Here is an 11,758-nt window from a genome sequence, read left to right as displayed (position 1 = left end):
ATTGACATTGTTGTTAAATGTGCGGTAAAAGACAACGGTTTAAAACCGTTGTCTTTGACCACATTAGATAACAGTCATGCAACGGATTTAAAGTGTTGTCTTTTAATACCAAAGACAACAGTTCTGTAACAGTATAAAACCGTTGTAATTGCCAGTTTTGCAAAAATTTGATCGCAGATATACTTTTGACAACATATACACTGTTGTCTTTCTTCAAAATTTAGTTTAAAACCATTGTCTTAGAATACTTTTCACAACGGTTAAAAAATCGTTGTCTTTATACATTCAGTTGCATGTCTATATATATGTACTTTTCACAACGGTTAAACCCATGACCATTGCACACAAACTGGTACAACATTTATACATTCACAAAAATAGTTTTCAACATATATACATTCGATCAGTTGTCTTTAATTTATATATACATCTTGTCTCAACCAAAAACCGGTATATGTGTACATTCACTTAAGTTTATAAACAATTCTATACAATTACTATAAGCTATCCAAACATGACCACAAGTAGTATCCAATTATGACAACCACAAAAGATGAAACCACAAAATTAAGTTTATAAGACCACAACCATGCAAATTAATTTGTCCTTTTTCTGAATAAATCAAGTCAGGATCAGATGTGCAACAATCTTCACGTACTGGTTCTTTTTCTGCATACCCAGCTTGCAAACACAGCAATTTCTCCCTATTATGAAAATAAAATATAGTTAAAACCATAGAAAAAAAGAATGGCCAAATAAGCACGAGAAACGTTGCCGTTTCACAATTTCATGAGTAGTCAAGCAAGTGAGCACGAAAAAAGTTTATGAAACTGGTTCATATGGTTGTTCCAACCCTTCAAATTCATTTCTTTTGTTAGTTCATGGCTAATTGTACAAAGTTGGACAAATAGTACAGCAGATAAGTTAAAGAAATAAGGTAATTGAATTAAATCGTCCTGTGCATGAAATAGAGCAAAAGTGTGCAGTGGACAAGGACTGAAACCAGGATTGGCAAAAACGTTTTAACAAGCAGATGAAGTTGAATCCAACATATACCAAGTACGCATGAGCTATACATAATCTAATATGATAACACCACCCTGCTTAAGTCAAGGTGAAGCCTTACACGGAATAAACCAACAATCCCTGTAGCTAGTAACAGCAAATAAAGGAGGGCAGAATACATTGGGAAGCAAAAAGCAGTCAGATCAGAGCAACTCTAGGTAAGTCTAGATAGTTGGTGTATCTTGCATATAGTGATTGCTAAATTGGTTTGGTTTGGTTTGCCATAAGTAAGTCCAAATAACTATGTGAATGAACTTGGTCATTGTGATTCTCAACAAAGTGTAAGTTATTTCCATCCAACTTTAACCCATTCCGACCATTCATCATGTCCAACAAATTGCAAATTCCAAATATTTTCAATTTTGTTTGATTGAGAAACCATTTTCATTCCCAAAGAAAACAAGAATCTCAATACTATTAATTAAATTGGTCTTGCTCCTGCATTTTCCCCATGTATTATCATGTTCATAAATCAGGTAACTGCTCAAAATATTTATCTAGCTCACCTCCTTTACGTGTAAATCCTAGTCTGCAGAAAACTATCCATTAAGAAAGGAAACAATTCATGATGCTCCAAGTTAATCAGTTCATCATAATATGACAAGTGTGTTAGTCCTACAGAAATGTGTTTACCAGCAAATGATATATATGTTTGAACATCTCAAAATCTTAAGATGTTGAAAAACATTTCATGCATTCCAGTATAAGATTAATAATAAAATAGAGATGTTCTACCTGGATGTCCTACACACTAAAGTTTTAATAATCATGATGTTTCCAGGGGCATATCTGTTAGAATCAGATTATGTAATTTACATTATATGCAAATACTTTCCGAATAGATCAAGTCATTGTATGATTTTAAATACCTAGTCATAAATATAGTCTTGTATGCATTCTGTCCACTCGGAACGCACTTCATCAATTTCTTCTCTAGAGTACTGGGGTTTGATGAACTGTGAACAAAGACATAGATTAGATTAGTAAAAAACAATCAAAAGATGATAAGTGCAAAATGATAAACACACAAATATTTGAGAAGATTGAGAATTGAATGTCAAATATTACTATTGATCGAAGTGAATCTCTCTCGATAGTTTCTAATTCTTCGATAATATCTCTCATATATCTCATCACATAAAAATCACACTGTTTCGCATCTGGTTGGTGAGGACCCTATGTTAAAAACAAATTGTAAATGTCTAATATACATGCTTAATTGTTTATAATTTAATCATAAGTAGACATGCATACCTTTACTACTTCCCATGTAACATGTTTTTTCCCTTTTTTTGCCTTGTTTGAATTAAACAATCTTATGCTCCTTTATACATCAATAAGAATGGACATATGAGAGTTTTACTGATTAAAAAATGCTTAATAAAATTAAAAAATGTACTCACATATCTACTACGTATTTCCAATCCTCGTCACGAATGCGATGACTAAGCGAATCCAACAAATAAACTGTCTCCTTATATGGATCAATGACAGTGAGAATCCAATGATAACTATGCACAAATCACATAATTATTGCATGCATATTTCTTGAAACAATAAATTAAAACTGATATTATAAGTCTTACTTACCCAACATTATGTGGCACCAAAACAAGTTGATTTCTTGATGCTTGACTCAGCTTATCTGCCAAAACACTAGCTCTTTCATTCAAGTGCTCGATTTTGCTGTTTTTGTCCAGTCGAGTCACACATGGCACATATGGGATAATGAGTGGATTCACAAATCTGATTTTGTGGACATTGTTATATGTTTTCAGCTTTTTATAATGTAGTCCAACTATTATGATAACATCAGACAGTTGTTGAGTTAATATACTAATCATGCTCAATTACTACAACAACAATTTTGATTTTGAAGTCCATTTAAGCGCTAAAGAAGCAAACACACAGTGAGAAAAGGGAGCCCCCCTTCTGTAAACTGAATAATCGGATTTAAGCTTTGGAAAACCACAAAAGAAATTCTTACTTCAAATGAATGCCACAATATAACTAGTCTCAAGTAATTCAAGGCATTCGGGTTATTCAAGTTAACCTAAACCTCTTACTAAGATCATAAAACCTAGTCAGGAGGCAATTCAGTACAACATTTGATAAGAAGAGCAGAACCCTCCCTGTATTTGTAGTTCATTTTCCAGCATTGAGTAGAAAATATGAACTTCACTCAGCTGACACAGTAATGTGAAAGATACACTCTTTCACTTGAAAGGACTGTCATAGTTATGCAGTTGTGATATGTTGCTTATATAGCAGTAAATAAGAAAAGGGAACAACTACCAAGCACCACACATTGGAAATAGAAAGTCTACGATGTTTTTCTCGCGTCTAGTTGTCTCGCATGCATCGGATTCGTATAAGCATATACCATGCATAGTTTTGTCTAATTTCCCGAACATAATATCAAAATCGTGTTCATCTAAATCATCGATCGAATCATCAAATTTCATCATCATTTCTTCTAGTAACAAACAATGTTGGCCATATTGATAGGAAAGTAAAAAAGTAAGTTGTAGTTTCGAGGGCAAGACTTTGACCTTTGAGTTAAACGGCGGCATCATGGTATTCATCTTCTTCTGGGACAGGATGCAGCTCATCGTCCTTCTCCGTCGACTCCCCTGGAGCTATCGGACTGCCGCCGTCGGTTACGCCCCCCTCGTCAAGATAGCGCACCACCACGATGGGGCAAACGCAGTGGTGGACGCAGTAGTCACTGACGCTACCGAGCCTCCCCTTGCTGGTCTTCCTTGAGGCCCCGAAGCCTCTACTGCCCATGATCACGGCACTAAGGTTGAGGCGCTCCACCTCGAGGCAAAGACGCTCCTTCATGTCGTGGTCCTTCACGATGTGGATCTTGAACGGAATCTGAGCCTCCACGAGCGGCTGCGCGAGGTCCTGTGCCTTGGTGGTGGTGAAGTCATCGAAGTCGTCCTCCAACTTCCGCTGCGATTCCTCAGAGCCAGTCTCTTCCGGAACAGAGAGGTCGACGGCGCCCCAATCAGCACCGTAGAGGACATAAGTAGACCGTACATGGAGGAGGATGACGATGTCGCCGGGGCGGAGGTAGTTCTGCACGACCCACTTGACGGCGTAGGCGCTCTCATCGCTGAGGTGTACAGCGATTGCTATCCGGCGGTGGAGCCAGCGGAGGGATTCGATGAGGCATCGGAAGAGAGGAAGAATTTGGGAGAGGATGGGTGGGTCGCGGGATGAGGAGAGGAGAGGGAACGTGAAGAGATCGCGGGATGAGGAGAGGAGAAAGACACAGTTGCCTAGGGTTCCCGAAGACTAAGGGGAGGGAAAACACTTGCCAAAATATATTTCGGAGAGGGGAAGACATTAAACCAGGGCAATGGAACAAAAGAATTAGGTTTACAACGGTTTACAAAATTGTAGTCGTATCCTCTAAAAAATGAGCTTAAAAACAACGATTTTAGAAAATCGTTGTAAAATGCATTGTTGATTAGAAAACAATTCGCTCAACGACAACGGTTTTTACAAAAACCGTTGTCTTTTGTTTTTCTTTAGAGCTAAAAGACAACGGTTTTGTCAAAAACCGTTGTCTTTTGTCAAATTAACAACAGTTCCCTAAAAAACCGTTGTCTTTATAGTGTTGTCTTTTAACAAATTTGTTGTAGTGATTAAATATGATTGTGTACCTCCTACTAATCAACATGGAGAAGAAAAAGAAGAGAGTCTCTGGACGAAGAAGGAGCAGAATGATTCCGTAGCGAACAACCGAGCGAAATATCACCTGCTAAGCGTGTTGCCGCCTCAAGAAGTCAACTGCGTCGGAAGCTACTCGTCGGCTAAAGAACTCTGGGAAAATTTCCTAGAGCTTCACGAAGGGACGTCCAAAGACAAACTAGCAAGAAGAGACATCCTTCGGAACAAACTGATGAACATCCGTTTGGAAAAAGGTGAGAAGGTAGCCGATCTACACGCAAAGGTAAAGGAATTAATTACCGGTCTCGAGAACCTCAATGAAACGATAACCAACCCGGACACCATATGCTACGCACTCAACGCGTTTCCCAGAACTCCAAAATGGACGTCAATCATCGACGCCTACTATATTTCAAAGGACTTGGAGGTAAGTACCTTAGAAGAATTATTTTCTACCCTTGAATTACATGAAACCAGATGTATAGGGATAACAAAAGACTTAAGCCAGATTATGGCGCTGAACACAACCAAGAAGGATGAACCTGAGTCAGACTCAGAAGAAGATCAAGAAGCGTATATGGTAAGAAACTTTAGAAAATTCTTTCGATCTAATAAATTTAAAGAAATGCAAAATAAGTAGAATCCGAGAAATAGAAGAAGGGTTCATTGCTACCAGTGTCAAAAGAAAGGACACCTAAAAGAAGATTGCCCAGAATTAAAGAAGGACAAAGTCAAGATACCCAAGAAGCACAAGACTCTAAAAGATACTTGGAGCGATAGTTCATCATCTGAATCTGAGATACAAGAACATGTCGGGTTAGCACTGATAGCAAGCTATGAAGGGCAAAGTACATCAAAACCCAGCATCGATGAAAGGGGAGCGAACTTAGATGAATGCAGCGAAACAAGGGGAGAGTCAGGCTTCAACTCTGATATGGTAAGTGAGGTATGTCTTTGACCTCCTGATCAACTTTATTTCGATATTAAGGCTATGAAAACATCCATGTATAAATTAAAAAGTAAAAAAAACTAAATTAAAAAATGAAAACATAGAAAAAGAACCTTAGCAAAATCTTGTTTGATAGAGGATTTTGATAAAATTAAATTTGAAAATGAAAAATTAAAAGAAGAAATTAAAAAATTGAAAAATTAAAAAATCATGCATGTTCAAATAAAACATATTTTAGAAAATATAATAATTTAAATTGGTATTTTAAATATCATAAGGGACAAATTATAAACATTTCAAAAAGATATGTCCCTAAGAAATTTTAAGTTAATCTAGTAAGCTAGAACCTTTATTGGGTTCCAAAGTCCTATCTGACTTGAACTAATTAGATTTAGAGCTGTCAGCGAGAAAATTAGATATTAAAATTGTTAGTTAGAGCCCTAGAGCCAATCATTTGATGATTGTATGGACTCATGTATATCATATTTTTGTATATTAATAAAGGCATTGGTTTTTGGTTATTATGCTTATTTGTATTAGTGTCAGATAAAATAAGTATAGTAACGTCCTTGAGTAGAACGTTCATACCTATATCAATCGATTAGTTGAATCGATAGTGAGATGATAAAGGGAACACTACTCTAAATCATTCCTAGTCGGGTATTAACATTCAGGGACAATGTTAATACAATAAGACTAGCATGTAGGTCAGCTCGATGACTTGATCTCACAAGTTATGGATATAGAGATATCAAGCTGACACATGGGTATGCATTAGAGAATGTATACTGAATGACCCGCCATGAGAAAGTATCATGGATCGTTATATGAGTGTCATATACTTTCTCATGTGGCTATTAGTATGACTATTAGTCCTTAGACCTGAAGTCACCATGGATCCCTACATAAGGAGTTATGTACTTTAGTTTCGTCAAACGTCACCCGTAACTGGGTGGACTATAAAGGCGATTACTGGGTATATAACAAATTATGCAGAGGGATGTGAGTGATGTAGAAGGGATCTATCCCTCCTATATGACGGGAGAGACATCGATATTCTTGATAGAGTGAGACCACGAAGTGTATGGAAATACCCAAATGAGTCCATATGCGATATTGAGCTCATTTGATTGAGTGAGTCTACTCGGAGTTCAAGATTTAGATTGGTCGAAGGATGACACGGTCTATGCCTCACATTGATCAATCTAGATGTCTAGGATAGAAGGACACTTGTCACATATTGTGAGGAGTCACAATTAGTAGTCACAAGGTGATGTTGGATCTCAACATTTCTTGTAACTTGGGTAGCAATGATGTATTGCTAGATGCCGCTCATTGCTTATGTTTTTAAAGGAGTTTATAACATTGCCAACGTTACAAGAACCTATTGGGTCACACACAAAGAACATGTGCATGGAGATTAGGTTCATATGATGAACCAATAGGATTAGATTCATATGATGAATCAAAGATTGGATTCAAATTAGACTTATTGAGTTAGACTCAATTAGATTCAATTGCTGAATGAGTCTAATTTAAATTTGATTCATGAGTCAATTTATATTAATGAATTGAGATTCATTAAATTAAAATTGACTTGAATCAAAGCTTGGATTTAACTCAACAAGGAAGAGCATTGGTCAAGTTTGACTTAACCAAATAGAGGTTGACACATCAAGTTTTGACTTGATGAATTGCCACATCATGAGGATGACTCATCCTACATGGCATGCCACATCATCCCCTTATATAATGGTGTGCCACCTCATGGAGGTTACACACCATTAATCCTCTTAATGTGGCCGGCCACATTAATGTGGGGGTTACACATGTGGTGGCCGGCCACACTAAGTGAGTAGAGGGTTTCATTTGGTGGGAATTGAATGGTGTTCAATGCTTCTTCTTCCTTGGGTGCTTCTCCCTCTCTCTTGCTTGCTGATGGTCGTGGCTTCATGGTGGAGAAGAAGTGAGAGTTGATTCCAAGCAACTAGGTGGTGTGAAGGTCACAAAAGGAGAGTACCTAGAGGAGTGTGTGAGTTCCTTTTTCCCTTCTCTCCTTTCTCACCTTTTAGATCCAATTCGAGAGCCCTAGAAAGTGCTATCACACTTGTGGGTTCTCCTCTCCATCTTTGAGTGGTAGAAGACCACTCCTTGTTCGTGTGGATACCGCTAGAGGACCATTCGCTTGACGGTCTCGAGATCCGGCTACCTTTGGACGTTGCGGGATTGCGAGGGCACGCATCAAGGGTAAATGTTTTTCCCTCATAGATCTAAGAGTCGATCATGTTTTAAACTCGTACTCGCATTTTTTGAAAGTTTTTACCTTGCACGAGATCCGTGGCTTGGGCGATTCGGGGTTTCCGCGACGCGAAAAGCGATTTTCGCGGCCCGAAAAACCCAACAGTGGTATCATAGCCACGTGCAAGGCTTGTACGAGTTTGTTTTTATTTTTATGAAAAATAAAACCTTCTGTGATTTTCTGTAAAAAAAATAGTTTTTTATGATTTTATGGGTAATTTTTCCGTAGAAGCGAAGCACAAGTGTCTCAGCACTTGTAGGCTTCGGCTACCGGAAAGATCTTTCAAAACCGGCTTCGTTTTGCCCCAAATCCGTTTGGGACAGCGGGCTTGGGTGCCATTAGATCGCAAAGGAGCAACTCACGATGGTTAGATCGTGGGTAGGGGTACTGCCCCTAACCCCGCAAGGGGATTTGCTCCGCGATCGCACCCGAAATCGCTTAAAACGAACCCGCCGGGAAGATTTTTTCGAAACGGCAATGTCTCGGCCCAAATCGTTTTGGGACAGCGGGTTTAGGCGCTGTTGGATCGCAAACGAACCCTCGCGATGGTTAGATCGCGGGTAGGGGCGCTGCCCCTGGGCCCCGCAAGGGGATCCGTTCCGCGATTGCGCCCGAAACCGCTAAACGGGACCGCCGGGAAATTTTACTCGTAAAATTATAAAAATTATTTTAAAAATTATAGAAAATTATGAAAAATATATAATTTTGAATTATATATAAATTTTGTGATAGTCATGGCCCAAAAACCCAATATGATTGGTTGTGTTGTAATTCATAATACGGCCTGCGTGCCGTTATGTGTTTACGCGTGTTATATGTTTTTATTTATTCGCGACCTGCGCGTCGTGCCTTCTCTTATATTCTTGTTGTAAATTAGATTTAGACTCAAATGTAACTCGAGTTTCAAATTGTAATGTACAAATTGGAGCGGTGGAGGGTCCACACGAGACGAAGTTCCGAGGCGGGCACGAGCAACACAAGGTGGTCAAAGGGAGGAGCTTGGAGAAGCTGTTGACCCTAGGTTGACCATTCGATCTTCTCATTGGCTTGAGAAGATCGTAGTAGGGCCATGACTAAATCACAAATATATTAATTAGTTAATTGCTTATGTATATGATGCATGTTTAATAAGTAATTAATTAATTAGTGTCTTACGATTAGATTAGATCTACGTCGTGCACATGATGCACCCTTGCGATTAGATTAGATCTAAGTCGTGCACAAGATGCATCCTTTTCGATTAGATTAGATCTCGATCGAACCAACTCTAAATGCCTAACCGTGCCGTGATACCTATCACTACCTCGATCACATGTATTGTTGAATCTGCCAAAGCAGAGCAATACATATTATCTTGGTAGGGTACGGAGGGATAATCTTGGTCCCGCCTATCAACGCATGGGTGAATACAAACTCAATTAGATTGAGTATTCCTAGTTACTCGGTTGGATCGAGTCAACTATAGGCATTATTTCAACGGTTGGAAAAGATAGATCAAAATCACATCTATATTAACTCTCGGGCGTATTAGGCAAAGCTAACTCTAGTTTTAATATAAATGCGGATATTGATTTTATAAACAAGAGTTGCATAGAGATGTAATTGGTAATCGTTACCTACCGATCATACTAAGCCTTGGGCGTATTAGCCAAAGCTAACTCAAGGGTTAGTATGATGTGGATCTTGTCCCACAAGAATTATAGAATTCAGTGGGAGCATCATTTAATTAAAGGCCTAATTAAATGATTTTAAAAGAATATGATATTTATTTCTGCAAATTTTCTGTTGTAGATAACCATGACGTCAAATACGAACATTTTCTCTCTGCGATCTGTCCTTAAGAAGGACAAGCTCAACGGAGCAAATTTCCTGGACTGGTACAGGAACCTGAGAATAGTTCTCACCCAAGAACGTAAACTGTATGTTCTGGAGCAGCCCATTCCGGAGGCTCCTCCTGCCACTGCCACGCGAGCAGACCGAGATGCTTACAAGAAGCATCAAGATGACGCATTAGATATGTCCTGTCTTATGCTCGCGACCATGAACTCTGAGCTTCAGAAGCAACATGAGTTAATGGGCGCTTATGATATGGTTGAACATCTTTGTCACCTATATCAAGGACAAGCAAGGCATTGGAAGCGGAACTCCAAAGAATACCTGGAAGATCTTAAAAAGAAGAGAAATAAGATTTCTACTTCAGGTATACATGTTATAGAAGTCAACCTCTCTATTTCTTCATCGTGGGTATTAGATACCGGATGTGCTTCGCACATTTGTACTAATGTACAAGCGCTGAGAAATAGCAGGACATTGACGAAGGGTGAGATAGACCTACGAGTAGGCAATGGAGCACGGGTTGCTGCTGTTGCTGTAGGAACTTACCATCTATCTCTTCCCTCTGGGCTTGTACTAGAATTAGATGATTATTGTTATGTGCCTGCCTTGACTAAGAACATAATTTCAGTTTCTTGTTTGGACAAGAAAGGATTTTCGTTTATAATAAAGAACAAATGTTGTTCCGTCTATTTAAACGATATGTTCTATTGTAGTGCACCTCTGATAAACGGACTCTATATTCTAGATCTAGAGAGCCCTATCTATAACGTAAATACCAAGAGGTTCAAGTCAAATGACATGAACCAAACATACCTCTGGCACTGTCGCTTAGGTCATATAAATGACAAGCGCTTATCCCAGCTCCATAAGGATGGTTTGCTGGACTCATTTGATTTTGAATCATATGAGATATGCGAGTCATGCCTACGAGGCAAGATGACCAAGACTCCCTTTAGTGGGCACAGCGAGAGAGCAACTGATTTGTTAGGACTCATACATAGTGATGTATGTGTCCCTTTCAATGCTCCTGCTAGAGGCGGTTATAGATACTTCATCACATTTACTGATGACTTCAGTAGATATGGTTATGTGTACTTGATGACACATAAGTCTGAATCCTTTGAAAAGTTCAAAGAATTCAAGAATGAAGTACAGAACCAGCTTGGCAAGAGTATTAAGATACTTCGATCAGATCGAGGTGGTGAATACTTAAGCCATGAGTTTCGTGACTATTTAGCTGAGTGTGGGATTCTATCCCAACTCACTCCTCCTGGAACACCACAGTGGAATGGTGTATCCGAAAGGAGAAATCGTACCTTATTAGATATGGTACGGTCTATGATGAGTCACACAGATCTTCCGACATATCTATGGGGATATGCTCTAGACACGGCAGCTTTCATTCTCAACCGAGTTCCATCCAAGGCCGTGATAAAGACACCATATAGGATATGGACTGGGAGAGATGCCCAGGTGTCTTTCATGAGGATTTGGGGTTGTGAGGCTTACGTACGACGTCAAGTCTCAGATAAATTAGGACTCAAATCCGACAAGTGCTATTTCATCGGATATCCCAAGGAAACTAAGGGATATTACTTCTACATTCCCAGTCAGCACAAGGTAGTTGGGGTCTTTCTAGAAAGGGATTTTGTTTCTAGAAAGACTAGTAGGAGCGCGTTCGATCTTGAAGAAGTTCAAGATGCGAACAATAGCACTAATGCCTCGATGGAAATTGAACCGGAACCACAAAGTGTTGTGGATGATGTTGTTCCACAAAGAGTTGAGGAACAACAACCGGTTCAAGTAGACATACCTCTTCGCAGGTCTGATAGGGTACGTCGTCAGCCTGAGAGATACTCTTTTCTCTTGTCTGACCATGATGACATTGTGCTCATAGAAGATGAGCCTACCACCTATCAGGAAGCTGT

At 39.0% G+C, this 11,758-nt stretch overlaps 1 protein-coding gene across 1 annotated transcript; it reads right to left on the bottom strand.

Annotated features, from left to right (window-relative positions):
* Positions 1 to 403: 403 nt before the first annotated feature.
* LOC121972282 (universal stress protein PHOS32-like) lies at positions 404 to 5,091 on the bottom strand. Its single transcript, XM_042523967.1, has 5 exons — positions 5,047 to 5,091; positions 2,320 to 4,368; positions 2,134 to 2,241; positions 1,935 to 2,021; positions 404 to 704 (listed from the first exon to the last, which is right to left on the bottom strand). Exons 1-2 carry the CDS (start codon positions 5,089 to 5,091, stop codon positions 3,625 to 3,627), a joined length of 789 nt encoding a protein of 262 aa, XP_042379901.1. The 3' UTR covers positions 404 to 704; positions 1,935 to 2,021; positions 2,134 to 2,241; positions 2,320 to 3,624.
* Between the last annotated feature and the right edge of the window lie 6,667 nt (positions 5,092 to 11,758).

The sequence above is a fragment of the Zingiber officinale genome, chromosome 4A (genome assembly GCF_018446385.1).
Source record: "Zingiber officinale cultivar Zhangliang chromosome 4A, Zo_v1.1, whole genome shotgun sequence".
Lineage (NCBI taxonomy): Eukaryota > Viridiplantae > Streptophyta > Magnoliopsida > Zingiberales > Zingiberaceae > Zingiber > Zingiber officinale.
The sequence above is the reverse complement of the archived record's forward strand: the minus strand, read 5'-3'. Positions and strand labels throughout refer to the sequence as shown.